The sequence below is a fragment of the Sesamum indicum genome, linkage group LG5 (genome assembly GCF_026168435.1).
Source record: "Sesamum indicum cultivar Baizhima isolate 11 linkage group LG5, ASM2616843v1, whole genome shotgun sequence".
Classification (NCBI taxonomy): domain Eukaryota; kingdom Viridiplantae; phylum Streptophyta; class Magnoliopsida; order Lamiales; family Pedaliaceae; genus Sesamum; species Sesamum indicum.
This window is the reverse complement of record NC_142661.1, coordinates 3320951-3336181: the sequence shown is the minus strand read 5'-3', so window position 1 is coordinate 3336181 and position 15231 is coordinate 3320951. Positions and strand designations below refer to the sequence as shown.

General features: G+C 37.3%; 3 protein-coding genes across 5 annotated transcripts; 1 reads left to right on the top strand and 2 right to left on the bottom strand.

Annotated features, from left to right (window-relative positions):
- Positions 1 to 278: 278 nt before the first annotated feature.
- Positions 279 to 2973, bottom strand: LOC105162614 (uncharacterized). Of its 2 annotated transcripts, XM_011080688.3 has the most exons (5): positions 2862 to 2973; positions 2512 to 2752; positions 1109 to 1443; positions 666 to 732; positions 279 to 525 (listed from the first exon to the last, which is right to left on the bottom strand). In XM_011080688.3, exons 1-5 carry the CDS (start codon positions 2960 to 2962, stop codon positions 514 to 516), a joined length of 756 nt encoding a protein of 251 aa, XP_011078990.2. In that variant the 5' UTR covers positions 2963 to 2973; the 3' UTR covers positions 279 to 513. The 2 variants fall into 2 exon arrangements, with proteins under 2 accessions (XP_011078990.2, XP_088736933.1); XM_088880807.1 differs by having other exon boundaries at positions 279 to 732.
- A 1500-nt stretch (positions 2974 to 4473) lies between these two features.
- Positions 4474 to 8714, bottom strand: LOC105162548 (3'-5'-exoribonuclease family protein). Of its 2 annotated transcripts, none has more exons than XM_088880253.1 (9): positions 8578 to 8714; positions 7572 to 7747; positions 7422 to 7471; positions 7273 to 7342; positions 7075 to 7192; positions 6464 to 6530; positions 6277 to 6352; positions 5561 to 5859; positions 4474 to 4833 (listed from the first exon to the last, which is right to left on the bottom strand). In XM_088880253.1, the coding sequence occupies exons 2-9, from the start codon at positions 7729 to 7731 to the stop codon at positions 4750 to 4752; spliced, it is 924 nt and encodes a 307-aa protein (XP_088736379.1). In that variant the 5' UTR covers positions 7732 to 7747; positions 8578 to 8714; the 3' UTR covers positions 4474 to 4749. The 2 variants fall into 2 exon arrangements, with proteins under 2 accessions (XP_088736379.1, XP_088736380.1); XM_088880254.1 differs by having other exon boundaries at positions 7087 to 7192.
- Positions 8715 to 9514: 800 nt separating this feature from the next.
- Positions 9515 to 14524, top strand: LOC105162549 (cytoplasmic tRNA 2-thiolation protein 2). The gene is made up of 7 exons (XM_011080605.3): positions 9515 to 9926; positions 11140 to 11488; positions 11564 to 11650; positions 11804 to 11925; positions 12062 to 12140; positions 13260 to 13642; positions 13831 to 14524. The coding sequence occupies exons 1-7, from the start codon at positions 9574 to 9576 to the stop codon at positions 13877 to 13879; spliced, it is 1422 nt and encodes a 473-aa protein (XP_011078907.2). The 5' UTR covers positions 9515 to 9573; the 3' UTR covers positions 13880 to 14524.
- The last annotated feature ends 707 nt before the right edge of the window (positions 14525 to 15231 follow it).

The following is a 15231-nucleotide window of genomic DNA, read 5'->3' as shown; positions in this document are numbered from 1 at the left end:
GTTTGGAAATAGGCCAACATTTCCATTGGCAAATAGGGGGTTTCCAAGTCCATGCAAGTACTTACTACTTCTCGGATTATCATTGCTATCTTATTAGGTTCAACCTTAGTTTTTTGTTATCGGCTATAAACTCTGGGCATGTGCAATCTACGAGCAAACATATTAATGACGAGGAAGATATTTTTGTTATGCTACTAATACTTATACTTGCAAATGTAATAGGAACATCTATCGACAAAAGAATCACCCTAGCAAATTATTTGTGTAAAGAAAAAGAGTTGAGAAATCCATACCTCTCATACTTTCTGATATCAAAGATATTAATTCTTCAATTACAAGTAAAGATTTGTATATACTAAATTTCTTTTTAGTTTTATACATAATATGCTATCACAGAGAAGCTATGCGGTGTATAACTAAGTAATAAATGGAATAATTCGTTTGTTATGAGGTAGTATTTTGGCAAAAGTTGTCAGACCCAAAATTTTCCTGTGTTTAGTCCTTTTGAGTAACTTATGATGCTATCTGCAAAATAAGTGACAATCAACAAAATCAGCCCATGAGTTTTTTCTTCCATGCGTGCAGATTTTATAAGGCGAGGTTGAGTTTATAATTTGTTTGTTATGTAGATGCAATGAATTGAAGTTGTGTTGTAGCATTATTACCATGTAAATATATGGATCGGCACGACCTCCAGCTCCATATCTCTTCACCTCCTGCAGCTTCAGCAACCTGTTCATTACCAGATTTTTGTCAGTACTGGAAGAAATGCATGGGTCAACAAAACGATGTTAAATATCATTCTGTATTAGTCAAACTAAGAAATATTTATGGATATGAGTCCTAATATACGCTGTCTATCGAATCTAGTATAGCTCTTACATTTGAGGCTAATGTGTTAAAGGCGAAAAGCAATCATCGTTATACCAGTATAAGATTCATGCTAATCAACTCAACTTTCCACAATTAGGCTACTGTAAAGATGACAGGCTCAAGTTTCTGGATTTCCAGCAATGAAAAGTTAATGATCCTTTTCTAATACAAAAGGCGTTGTCATCTATGTGATAGCTTGGCTGTGCGTTAAGAGGATGTGATTTATGGTACTTACATTCTCAAGGCCTTGCTGGTTGAAGGGCTATCACCAAGCAACTCACGGATCCTCACCTCAGAGGCACTTCCGTTTGACAGAATCCTCAGAATGGCCGCAGCTCTGTGCCCCATGTGACCGGGAATAACTGGCTTCCTCAGCTCATTTGCAGCATTAGTTTCACTAATAGAACTTTGTGCGCTGGAGCTACTGGACAAGCAAGACGAAGCCTCAGCAGTGGTTATTTCAGAAACACTCTCAGATGATGCAGGAGCAGGAGTGGGTTCTGGCTTGCTGGTTTTCTGTTTCTTGCCAGTAGAGATCCAGATGCTTTTTGAGCGTTTCTTTCGCACCATCTGAGAATTAAAGAGTGATTCTCCATAGCAATTGAAGTTGTTTTCATGGAGTTTTTAGCAGGAAAGTAAGAAGCAAGAACTCTGGAGATACAAATTTCAAATAGATGTTTTCTTTTCGACGGTGTTTGCTCAAGTTTGTATTCATATTAGGAAAAACATTAAAAGAAGTTGAAGTTTAGGCGCATAGCTTTCTCAACAGTTTTATCACATTTCAGAATCACTATAAACAAATTGTGAGTGCAGCAAAATACAACTGCAATTTAACCAAAAGTAAACTTAAGCAATAGAAACAAGCAAATTGAAGCTGAAAACATTCATGACAGATCTATCAGTCTGCACATCTGCATTAGTAAAGAACACTCAATGTGGAATGAGCATTGAACGCTAGAACCATAAACACACAAAAAATCTTCACAAGACGAAGTATTATTTGACTTGTTCTCATGAGCTCAAGTTAGTTACTTTCAATTTGTGAGAAACACAGAGTAATTTTTGTTAATCAACTTACAGAAACACACAGCGATCCATATGTGAGTTTTAAACTACAAATTCACACGCTATCCAAATGATCATGTGACAACAAGATATAGAGAACATCATACATTCAGCTATAATCTTAAAGAAAAAGTCTGAATGCTTTATGATTTATTTCAATTCACAACGAACAGATCAGCAGATGGATCAGTCACAATGAACGCAGCAACTCAGAGTACAAACATAAAATTCTAAAGTTAGTTAAAATAGAGAATAATGGGGAAAAATAAAAGCTAAGCAAAGAGCAATCAGCTGATCACCTAACGTTTCAGGCAATAAGAAACAGAGTCATTTTTTAATCTCAATCCGATAATATAACAAACAGCATCCAAAAGCACTCTCAGAACAGAGCATCAACAACTCAGTCACATTGCATAAGATTCAATAAACTAAAACGGATAAACAGTGCAGATAGCTATATATTCAGAACACAGTAGCAACACCTTGCTTGAAATCGCATTAGCACCCAAGAAACAAACAGCAGATTCGACTGAGAAAACACAAAATAAAAGCAGTGAGATGTCAGCGGATAACCTTGAGCTTCAGCTCATGGAGCTCAGGCACAAATGCGACCACTGTCAGTTGCTGAGCAAGCGACGCCTCTACGTCAACACTCACCTCCGCGTTCGACGATCCGCCGCTGGATTTCGAATTGGAAAATTCCAAACTCTCAGAGCACTCAGGACTACAGCTGTCCTTGCCGCCGCTAGATTTCGAATTGGAAAACTCCAAGCTCTCACAGCACTCAGGACTGCAGCTGTCCTTGCTCCTTCCTCTGCCAAAAAAACACCAAACAATTAATCATAGAGTTAACGAAGAGAACTCAATTACAAAAACAAGTAAAAACAAATAAAGAGCCACATGAATAGCGATCAAACTCCTACTTGGAAGGTGAAGCGGATAGGAGGAGAAGCGCGGAGGCGACGGTCCGTTCGAGGTTTGAAGGAAATGCAGCTCTCACTGTTTTTGCTACCATTTTTTGCATTTGAAATTGGCGGGAGGCTTTCGAATTTTGGAATTTTTTTTTAACTTACTGAAACGAAAAGTAAACAGCATTAGCTTTGTTTGTTGGGTCATAGCCATACCCCAATCGTAACTGGGCCACTTTTGGGCCATAAATGAAGTTTGAGAATTGATTTCCAGCACCGGGCTAACTTTTTATGGGCTTAATCATACAGGCTTATTCAGGTGGGCCTAAAGCTAGCAGTCCATATTCTTAAGGTTGGAGATGAAGCAGAGGCCCATATCTTGTTGGCCCAACTACAGTCCTCTCACTTACATTGTTTAGCTTCATCTTCCGAAAAATTACAATTGTCTCTCAACGAGGTTTGTCATAATTATAAATAATTTTTATTTTTAAAAAATTATAAATATTCTTCATGATTTACGATTGTCTAACAAATACTCCTCATAACAACTTATTGTAGGGGGTATTATTAGACAGCAATTAACCCAGGGATTTTTGACTTTTTGAAAAATAAGGGTATTTGTAATTACAGAAAATTTTGGGTTCCTTATCATTATTCAGTAATTATTGTTAATGTAATTTACATTAACATTCTTGAAGTTAGATTTAAATAATAAGCACCCTTAAATTATATATGGTGCTCCCTTCGAATGTGTTAGTGTAATATACTTTGTATTGTGTAAACTTTTTTAACTGAAAAAATAGAAGTATAATTATAATTACAACTATACTTTTAAAATATATAATTGGAAACAAGACGTTTGTGTACTGGAACGTATAATTACCCTTTTCAGGCCTATGTATTGCTAGAGTTCCTTGTAACTGGTTTTTATTTATATATTAACAATTAAAATTTAAGATTTGGAGAAATTCTTTCTTATTTAAAAAAAAAAAAAAAAGCATCATATCACAAGAATTCTTTGCTTTTAGTAGATAATAAACAAAGAGAAAATAATTAAACGGGCAAATTACAATGAATATTTTTAAAATTTGATATAATTACAAATATTCTCTTGTTGTTTGACATTATCAATATTTCCTCATTTAATGGTCATCTAACAATTACTTCAATCTGTTAGTCTCCATTACATTTCAATGAACTAACTAAAATGCCCATGCAGACTAGAAAATTATAAATCTTATTTATTTTTATGAATTAAATGAATAATTTTTTATCTACAATTTTTTATTTTTATTTTTTTGAAAAAATACATTAAGATCATAATTAACAATTACTGGTCTCCATTAAAAAACATAATTTTATCTAACATAAGAAATTTTTTTGTAATATTTTAAATAACAATGGTAATTAGACCAATCTTTTAGGAGACCTCATTGTAATTTACTCTCCCTCTCTATGTATAGTTATATAAAGTTATGCTATTGGGAGTTTCTAATATATCTAATTGCATATTTTGGATTAATGTAAGACGAATCAAATGAAGTAACAGGCTGAAGTTTTTGGCCCTGCAAAAATCACAAACAAAACTTTGGTGATGTTTTTTACTATTCCTGGAACAGTCAAAAAGTGAAACGAAACCGAAGCCATTATCCCCAGTCCATACTTTTTCTCACCAAACTACACAACCAACAGCAGTTGGATTTAAGAATACATATATGACTCCGGGGCAAAAAGTCAGACTTCCCAAACAATGCTGGCCTCCTATCAACATATTTCAAATCTTATGGGTGCTTTGTTTTTCTTCTACAATGTGTAATTAGGAAGAAACAGAAAAAGAAAACAAGATTAAAACTAAGAAATTAAACAAAGCTACCAACTAATATGAATTCCCATGGAAACTTTCTCAGTCAACTTCCATATCAGAAATTGCTTCTTGCAAGATCTTCTGCACTTCTTTCACTCGTTGTCTCGTTAACGTTATGCACTCCTGCAGGCAATACCAGAAACGTCTTATAAGCAAATGCTAGTTAGTAGTATCATCTGTGTGGATGCATTGTCTGAGGATGCATGTAACTTGGTTTTGTGTTGTACAAAGGAAATATAACAAAAAGGTCCAGCTAAGAATCATGGAAAACATTTGTTCCAGCAATGTTTGATAGGTTGGTCCAAACAACAGCATTCTTGAACTGGTATGCCTTTTCTGGGTCAATTTTGATAACTTTCGGGACTTACAAATTCCCCGAACATCACAACCCTCCTTTCTGTGGAACCTACGAATAAGACTCTTATACATGGAGGGGTGTGATTATTAGAGGACTCAAAGTCTCGAGCCTCATCAAGATTTCCACCTTTCTTCAGAAATATGGTCTATGTTATGTGTGTGCGTGCGTGCAAATATGTACTTATTATCAATATGCAAATAGGAAAATATAAGTTCAAAGAAAAAAGTGTGAGCAATGGTATTAAACAGCAATAAAGCCAAAGCATTTCAATTTCATGTGGACCCGATTACTATGCTGCTTCAGCCAGATACCAATTCAACTCCATATTCTTCCAAGGGAAGTGATTTATTCAACTCCAGATTTAAATTCTTACTCAATTCCACAGTCTGAATTTGGCCTATTAAGAACTACATAAAAGATCTGAACCTAATATTACATTGATTCTCTCGATATTAAGAAATATAAAACATTAAAAAGAGGCCCGAAACTCACCTGGATTGATGAGGTATGAGCCAGACCTGGTCCACCTGGTTTGTTAAGAGACACGAGCTGAAATGAGGAATCTAGCACCACTGTCAGAAATGTTTCCATAATGGACTCTTCCTCAGAGGTGGGATCTGCCAGAATGTAGTTCTTGTGAAGTATGCATGTTAAGGAGAATGGTAAATTATTCAACTTCAGCTTTATCTTCTCTTTATTGACAGGTTCCTTTTCCTTCATTGCTCCAGAATTGTCGTCAGATATAAGAACTATTCTCCCGTCATCATTGAATGAGACTACAGGAATTTGCACTGCAAGAGATCCAGATCCTCTATCATCAGGGCAGATGGTGAAAATTCTCAGGACTGGAAACCCAAGCTTGGTGAATTAAGATATATTGAACCACATTGAAAGACTCATGTGCATTTAATATGGTCCCACAGAGCTACTAAACAAAGTACAAGAACATTTTGGTTGGAAACTCCACCAGCACCTTCATTACGTAAAATGTCATTCAATTAAAGGATAGAGTTTCAAGGACGAACAAGAGACATTCTGTATCGGGGATTAAATCATATAAAGCACATAACAAGCCATTTTGTTTGCCACAATAGTTAGAATCTCAAAATCAGGACATGTGGAAACCAAAAATTCTAGCTTCATTTAAATAGAATGTCAAAGATACAGACCACTATGAACAGAAACAGCAACCCCTCATACAGACTTACAATGTGAGAAGGCTGCGACTGCAGATAGCAATGCTGCATCAAAAAGGGCACCATCAGCGTCCAAACAGTATATGTCCTGCAAGAGTCATTCCCTATAGTGATAGGTTATGATAGTCGATTTTATGCCTAGAGGCATGGATCCTACTTTCTGTTGGCATGGAGAAGTGAAAATGTTGAAATTCATTACCAGGTAGGCCATCCAAGCAGCTTTGCCGCTCACTAAACATAAATCTTTCAGATTTATCATGCCAGAACTGCATAAATTACAAATAATAAGTAACAGTGGATAAATAGAGCAGTTGAATGTTCCCACTAAAAGAGAAAAATGCTTCAAGTCCAATTCGCAATTAGGAGAAAAGAGTAAAAGGTTTTAACATTTGACTCTGCTAACTATCCCAACAGTACTGCACCTTAACACCTAGGCCTAGGGGATTTACTGATTGGAGGATTTACACTGGGAGGCAAACTCAAGTTAAGTGCTGAAAGAAAAGCTACTTTGTGGAATCTCCAATATTTCATGTCAAAAATGATGGCCATATCATTGATATTTTTTTATTTCCTCAAATTTAACCAACCCAGAGCACAATAAACTTCAAAAATTTGTGCAGATGTCGGCTACTATCGTAATCTCTAACAGAAGTATGATTCTCGAAAATGCTGGCCACATTAGAGATGTCTTTTAATCTTTGTGGCCCTTGATTAATAGCTGCCTCAGCTTGCAGTAAATCATAGAAAATGAATCTCTAAATACTTCAAAACCAAAAAAAAATTGAATCGCTGGTACCAAAAGAGTGTTACATGATCCCTTGCCTCAAAATGGTGTCAGATAATTGCTTCGATATTACTGGCGCTAGTTCTGCTGGCCTGCCAGGGCGAACCAGTGGAGAACAAATTGGAGGCATGTGGAAATCAATGGCTGGAAAGAATAACAAATAAATTCTATTAGAAGTAAAGAACATGGAAAATCGTGAAAGACAAGTAAGAGAAAATGTTAACCTATGCATCCTTCATCAGGCGCCTCTGCAGTTGGAGTCATGACTTCCAGTTTAATGGCAGCCAACATTGTCTGAACATGATACCAAAATTCAATTAGTACATAAACAAGACAGCCAATTCTGCGACCATGACAAAAAAGACACACTTACAGTGCAACCTATCTTAGCTAGCGCCGACCCATTAGCAGATGCAACAGCTCCTATATTTCAGAAGGTTGGACTTTTAGCAATGCTATGAACTTTTAACAAATAAAGGAGAGGCAACATGATCAAAGGATATGAATGACAAGATTGACTAACCAAGCATAAGCGTCGTGTCTCTAGCTCTTCCAAGGGCTCGGCCATCAGGCCTTATAGATTCAAGAAGGTGACGCTCATGAAAGCATATAGGAAAAAGACGTCTAAATGCATCCAGCTCCATCTCTGAAGACAAATCATTCGGTCCACCCATAGAGGCCATTTTTTGCGGTTTTATCCTGTTTCACAAAATTGCACCAATTCTTGAAACAGATCTATCAAAAAAGTAATTCATTTCCTACCTTCAAACAACATAATCTTTTAGTTTTGTAACTTTTAAGATAAAACATTGCAGCACAGACTTTGCTCTACTAATCACAAATGGCAATACATTTAGTAGAAACTTCAACATTTCATAATCCAGTATGGAACCACAGTAAACAGATGATACCATTAGTCTCAAGTGAAGTGGCTTGGATGCTGATAACTTCTTCAAGGATGAATTCAACACATTACTTAATACATTTTGCAAACATGCCATTTATTTCTTGTTTCTTCTACCACTATTCATTAATAGCAATATGTATCCAAACACTCACATCACAACAAGATAAAACAGTTCATCCCTCTTGCAATTTATACTGCTTTCCACCAAATACCCTCAAGTTCAACTTCAAGTATCCAGTTCAACATAAGAAAGAAAATTTCCCATCTCGTGACTATCCCAGATACAACCCAGATACAACCCACAAAAAGCAACAAATTGTCAAAAAGAAAAGAAAATACGAGAAAATGACGAACAAACTTCATTCTTACACAACACATACACACATACACACATAGAACAGACACTCAGAGTTAGAGAACAAGAATAAGATATCTCACTTCAGCTGGCCGCACTTGATTAACTTCCATCATAATTAATTAAATGAGCCAAAGATACACTAAAGCTCACACAAACCTTCAAAGAAAAAGCAAACACAATATATTTCATAATACCGAGTCTTTAGTCAAAAACTACTTTCGAATATCTCCAATTCTTAAAAGACCATCAAATTTGAGCTATTACCTAGGGGTTGCAAAGAGCACGGCGGCGCAACGGCGGAGAGAATGGTGTCGGAGGCGGGAGCTACGGCGTACTAGGCGGCTGAAAAGGTTGGAGGGAGAAGAGCAGAGTTGGCAAGCCTTCTATTGGGCTAATGGGCGTGAAAGCGGGTGGGGTTGGAGAGTTCATAATGGGCTGGGCCTTAGATGTTAGATGAATTCGGATACTGTTCGAATAAGCCCAATTCAACTTAATTGGACCTCATCAGTACTTTGATATTTGGTCCCTTGCAGCCCAATGAATATAATTGGACCATAGCATGACCCAAGTCAAATTAATTGGAATTTTTTATTATCAAAGCCCATGAAAATTTGAGTTCCTATGGCCCAATTTATTAAATTTGAGCCATTCATTACAAGGCCCATTACAAGGAAGATTTTGATGCATCTTCGGGCCCAATTTGATATAATTTTATTTAGGCCCATTGTAGTGAAGATTGTGCAACTTATACTTTCTATGCAATTCAATTTAATTACAGCCTTTTCTATCGGTTAGTATTAAACAATTAGATTCGCTCATCATAGACAAAGTTGGATTTTGCGATCGGCATGATAATGACTCAATACCAGAAATCGATACTTGGTGAATTCTATTTTGAATTAAAGTGTCGGAATTTCGGTCATACCGGGTTTTGGGTGGTGAATCAGAGAAGAGAGAGGCCCTCATGTTTCAACTTTCACGCTTCAAGAAAACCAATGCGGTAAGTGTGCCAGAGGGCAACATTATCAAGGCTCATTTAAGTGAAGATTTAGTATGATTGCCTTTCGGTCCAATTCAACTTAATGGTCCCATTCATCACCAAGGCCCACTATATTGAAGAGTTTGATTCCTTGCATTTCGGCCCAATTCAATTTAATTGGGCCTGATCAATATGATCAAAGCCCATTACAGGATTCGGGAAACCCTCTGAGGTTCTGCTTCAGTTTACAGAAAAGGAGTGAAGAAAAATTCGTAGAAAAGATGTCGTGTAATTCAGGCACCTGCGAATCCGGTTGCTACAGAGAAGAATATTCCGGCGACGACGTCCGCCACAACCGACCGCTGGTGACGGGAAACTCTCAGGAGTCTAATGGCGTTTCTTCACGTGGCGGCTATTCCAACTCTCACGGCCTCTGCATTAAGTGCAAGGTTAATGAAACCATCGCCTCCACCCACCAATCTGTCGCTGCAGGCGGAGGAGACAGCATTAGATTTTGTGCTGATTGCTTCCGGAGTAATTTGTTTGGGAAGTTTCGGTTTGCAGTCACTTCTAATGCTATGATTTCGCCTTCCGATAATGTTCTCGTTGCATTCTCTGGTGGTCCTGGCTCTAGGTATCCTTTATACATGTGTAGACTTGCTTTTGTGTTTGGCTTGCAATGCGATGGCAGTTTAGCTGTGTTTAAACTGAAAGAACGACTTTAAGCTTGGAAGATGAGCTTGAATTTAGATTGAAGTTTGCTAACTTGTCTAGGTTGGCTTTGGTATAGTCGTTGTTGAATGAGGAAATTCTCTTAGAATCTATAAGTTGCTTTGTTTCGGTATGTTAAGCTTGATAATGCTTGGTTTCCATTTTCTTAATAGAGGTCAGACTTGCAGTTGATTTGATAGTCTGAAACAGATTGAGCAAACTATAGTTCGGGCTGGTTAATTAGTATTCTGGTGCTAGAGCTTCCAATGGAAACTTGGAGTGAACTTGGATACTTCTTGTAGAATAGATGAAACCGAGTTGTTTGGGTATCACAGAATGCAATAGTTTTCTGAAATAGTTAAAAGTATGAGTTGGTTTAACTTGGTCCTTTGTACTTTTATACTACATTTCTTGATTTTGAGTTAGTTTTTTGGTAATGGATTAACAATCTGTTCAAATTTAAACAGAATTGTTCCCCAATCCCTAGTCTCTAGTTTCTTGCTACCATGACAGAGTGTTGACCTTTCATCCATAGCTGCTTGTGTACAGTGACCTATGCAAGTGCAAATATTGAATATTGAGTTTAAGAGGGTAAATTCATATGAATGGAAAATCTATCTCCTTTGTTTAAAAGAAAAAAAGAAAATTCTAAGAAGATCACTACGTCCAGCATAACTGAAAAGATCTAAGTGCTAGGTTTGCATATCCACTGCCCGAGGGTTGTAACCACTTTGTTGCTTGCACCTGCACTTGTGTATGTGTATGTATGTGGTTTACATTTGTAGTTTGCATATACATATGACATATGATTCATTACTAGTCTAATGGTAATGACATTGATAATGTGGGTATAGGTGATGAATTATGTATTCACCAGCAATGATACTGAATTTCCCTTACATAGCAAATGCAATAATTAATAGCACTATATGCACAAGACAAAGGGAGGTGAAACATCCTTGTTATTAGGTATTATATTTTTTCGAACATATGCTATAATTAATGTACTTGCAACCTAATCTAACTGCGTATCTCCCAACTGCTAATCGATATGGTAAAATTGTTGTTTTCTGTATAGTGGGACTCTTCATTATCTAGTGTTTCAAGTTCTTCTGAGCATGTAAATTTATCTTCAGGGTGGCTCTTCAATTTGTTCATGAGATGCAACACAAATCACAGAAGAATTTTGATGCAAGTAGAGATCGATCATTGCCAGTGTTTGGGGTCGGTGTTGCTTATATTGATGAAAGTATCATTTTTCTGATACCTTCTAATGATTTTGATAGTGGACTTGATGAGATGAAACTCATTGTGTCAAGTTTAGCTCCACCTGCAAAACAGTTCTTTGTTGTACCGACTGAAAGTATTTATTCACCTGATTGTGCTGCTGGGAGGGACCAATTGACAAAGTTAGCTTCTGCTGTCAACGATGTTACTGGAAAAGAAGATCTCCTGGAGCATCTGCGCATGCTATCTTTGCAAAAGGTTTGGCTCTCTATTACTTTGTTCAATTAAACATCACATAGGGAACAGCTTAAGATTGCTGTATGCATTATGCAGATTGCTACTGAAAATGGGTATGCAAAAATCGTGCTAGGAACATGCACATCGCGGATAGCCTGTCATGTCCTTGAAGCAACAATCAAGGTTAGTTGCCCCCACACCAATCCTTTTCACAGAAAAGGGGAAAAAGTAATAAATAAGGAAAGCAAAAACGCAAATAAATTAGGTTTAGCAGCTAACGGAACAAAGTAAGGCTATTATAAAAAATCTTAAGCTGTTTGCACTTTCTTTTATCAGGGCCAGGGTTTCTCATTATCTGCAGATATCCAATATGTTGATGCAAGGTGGGAGATACCTGTGATGCTTCCCCTTCGTGACTGTCTGTCAGAGGAGCTGAATACCTTGTGCAGTCTGGATAGGTTTGTGGGGAACATGCAATATCTTCTCTTGATTATGAAGTGTACTTTATACGTTCATTTTGCATGACCATATATAGTTCATTTTCAGACTGAAACTGTTGCTTCATGATGAATCTCTCTTTTATTGTCAGGACAGTTTAAAGACCATAGAAGTGTTTCAGCAACCTCGTTCTGGCATCAATGGGTTGATAGCCTCCTTTGTGAAATTATTGCAGGTATGGATGACAATGATGTGTATCTTTGTCAGGCTACACTTCCAGTATAACAGAAATAAGTATAATGTCAAGGCTTAACTAAAGATTTTTTGGGTGAGTGTCCCCACGGTTGCCTTACCATCCATTTCTGGTCATATGTTGGAAGGATGCACCATCTTCAAGAATTGATTACACAGACACTAGGAGTTAGGGATCAGATTGATTTGAATGAAGTCATTAAAGTTGAGTTCATATTGCAATCTAGTCACTCCTGCAATGTAATAAATAAATTTGGGGAGTGATTCAGATGAAGGCTATTTCTTATCCAACCTAATAAAGGAATTGAGAAGCCAACCGAGCTTTCATATACACATTTTTTCATGGAAAAGAGTCTTTCCTTACAAGCCTAGAAAAGTGGTCAAACTTTAGGTAAGAGTAGCATTGAGCCAGTCCCTTTTCTCCGATAGGGTGTCTTTCTCTGTTTAAGAGTTCACCTTGATGTCTAATAAGAGGGGAATAAACTCCAACAGAGAACAAAGTTTTCATTGAGCTCAGCTAGTTGGCTATAAATACAACATTCTCGCAATTTCTCCTTTTGTTTTCAACTAATTGCAAAAGGAATTTTGGATAGACGCCTTTATTGTCATCAGTAATGGATGATCTTCCGGAGCTGGATGCAACCCGTAGGTATAGATAATTATTTTTAAAATGTTGCTTATATTATTGAAATCTCCAGATAAGGCCTTGATATGCACGAACAGCCAAAAATGAGGAATGTTTGTACTAATACTTGCTGGATGGGCCACAGTTGTCCCCTTCATGGTCAGATTTCGGAATCCCCCACTTTTGTGTACTATGGAGAAATAGGCAACTGTGTGCATTAGGCTTTACTTCGGTAGTGAATCATTCTCATTCTAATTGGTAGGAAAAGGATTTCTCTGATGTCCAAGAGAACTAATTTGCCATCTAGGTATGAGCTGCTTGGTTTACTTTGCTTTTATTAGACAGGTATTATAGTTTGAGGAAAGGCACTCGTGTTATAAGTCATACTCTGTTGTTTTTCTTATCAGTAAATTAATCGCTGATGTAGTCTGGATGAATTTTGGCTCAATCTTTTGATATTTCTTATTCGTTTTACAGCATGAGAATCCTTCACGAGAAAGCACAATTGTAAGGACGGCAGGGAAGCTCACGCCTTTCTGTTTCAACAGGATTCCTGAAGTTGGCCATGATAATGGTCATTTGGCTTCTCAGAGGAGGCAAAAGAAATACAACTTGAAACCTAATGAATCTCTACCTCCAGAGTCTTTTTGCATTATATGCAACAGCCCACTGAAGAAATCTGGCAATACAATCTTCAACGACCTTGACGATGGGGAAACAAGGGCTGCAGCTGCATGCTCAAGTTGCCAGTATCAGATTCTTCCTAGGGACCTCTCATCTTTGGAGTACTTCTATTCACTCCTCCCTCAGTCAATGTGTGCCCGGGCAAGGGATAGCAGTATCAGCCATGAGTTGTTGAGGTAACACTTTATAGTTTATACCCATTTTTGTGCTACCCATCTAGTGTCAATAAGTGCACCACTTTGGTTTCGCATTCTGATGCATGCCATGATTTGCATTTGAAAGAAAAGTTTTAGGCATGGTTATCATTTACCATATTGATGACCTAAATGACCTATGTTTCTAAGCATTTTTTTTCCTTCTGCAGAGATCAAATACAGGACTGTCTGTTATCAGATAGCAATGATGGAACCTGAATCAATGACCTCCCTTCATCAATATTAATTTGAAAAAGGTATTTTTTGACAATGTTGTCATGTCCCGATGGTTGACTAGCCAAAGAGGAGGCAGTGACAGGCAGCTGGAAGCAGGATAAATGGAGAGTGAAATCAATCCTACATTCGCAAATGAGGTTGTTCTGGCACCTAGATCAGACAACAGAGGAGACAATCAATCTTGAATTTTGATGCGAGTCCTGGAATGTATTAGTTTAACACAAATTCTGGTACTAGGTGTTATAAAGATAGCTTGGTTCTAAAACAATCTTTTTTCTGGAAGATGTAGCGACAGTATCTCAAAGTAATTTCTGGAAGATGTAATGACGGTATCCCAAAGAAAGCATGAAAAGTTCAGCGGGAAGCTCTATTATTCCCCCTGTTTTGAGGGGAAAATAGCAGGGGTTGAAATTTCAAGATCCACGGCAGCCAAAATGTTTTCACTGAAACTTGTCTGCATTCCTGCAACTCCCAGAATCAGAGAAGTATCAAGTAGCGATTATGCTCAGTAGACCATTCTTGAGTGCCTTTACAATTCAATGTAATTGATAAAGTTTGTAAAGTTATCAAGTTGACAACCATGCCTTCATGTGATATATCAATTTTGCTATAACTATTTTTGATAAATATACTACAACTGTGTATGACTCAGTTCAATAAAATCCTCAACGACAGTCAAGTTGAAGAGAAAATTCAAATATGCTAAATTATACATCTCACAGCCAGGTATGAGTGCACAATATGTATGCAGTCCATTCTTGGATCCACCCACCTTTGTTTGCTTTTATAATTTCTCCATCAAGTATAACTTGTCTGAAGTTGAAGCTGATGTTTTGTGCACCTATTTCTCTTCTCTTGTTGCCAATGATTGACCTTTCATGTGTGATAAATTCTCAAATTGAATGCACTTGCCAGATCTTTTCTCTGATATGGTTGTGATTGATTAATACATTTCAAAGTTGGACATGTTCCTTCACTGAATCTGGGGGCCCTGTGTTTGCCTGTGAGGCTGCTGCTGCTGGTGGGTGTGGTGTGGGGCGGTCCTCGTATACTTTTTATCTTAGCTTTATCTCATGATTCGTTATCAGCCTCCCTTTCCCATTCATTAATCTTTATATCTCTCAATTTACTTCGATGTAGGTCAGTATGCAGTCGTGTTGGAACATAAAGTTTGAGTCAACATTGGGCAATCACGGATGTAAGAGAATTTCTCGAACCACATAGATCATGCATTTCATGCGACGATATAACTATGTCTGCATCAAGTTTTGGAGTTTCTATACCGCAACTTTGTAGAGGGAGATTGTTTTCAGGCTCTGTAGATGCCTGTTAGT

What these genes read in the sequence shown, in the direction of transcription:
- LOC105162614 (XM_088880807.1), bottom strand. Translation starts at nt 2,962, where the DNA reads ATGCAAAAAATGGTAGCAAAAACAGTGAGAGCTGCATTTCCTTCAAAC. An exon ending in CTATCCGCTTCACCTTCCAA is followed by an intron (nt 2,753 to 2,861) that starts GTAGGAGTTTGA and finishes TTTTTTTGGCAG; the next exon opens with AGGAAGGAGCAAGGACAGCT. An exon ending in ACCAGCAAGGCCTTGAGAAT is followed by an intron (nt 733 to 1,108) that starts GTAAGTACCATA and finishes GGTAATGAACAG; the next exon opens with GTTGCTGAAGCTGCAGGAGG.
- LOC105162548 (XM_088880253.1), bottom strand. Translation starts at nt 7,731, where the DNA reads ATGGCCTCTATGGGTGGACCGAATGATTTGTCTTCAGAGATGGAGCTG. An exon ending in AGACACGACGCTTATGCTTG is followed by an intron (nt 7,472 to 7,571) that starts GTTAGTCAATCT and finishes TCTGAAATATAG; the next exon opens with GAGCTGTTGCATCTGCTAAT. An exon ending in CTCATACCTCATCAATCCAG is followed by an intron (nt 4,834 to 5,560) that starts GTGAGTTTCGGG and finishes TATTGCCTGCAG; the next exon opens with GAGTGCATAACGTTAACGAG.
- LOC105162549 (XM_011080605.3), top strand. Translation starts at nt 9,574, where the DNA reads ATGTCGTGTAATTCAGGCACCTGCGAATCCGGTTGCTACAGAGAAGAA. An exon ending in TCTGGTGGTCCTGGCTCTAG is followed by an intron (nt 9,927 to 11,139) that starts GTATCCTTTATA and finishes ATTTATCTTCAG; the next exon opens with GGTGGCTCTTCAATTTGTTC. An exon ending in ACCTTGTGCAGTCTGGATAG is followed by an intron (nt 11,926 to 12,061) that starts GTTTGTGGGGAA and finishes TTGTCAGGACAG; the next exon opens with TTTAAAGACCATAGAAGTGT.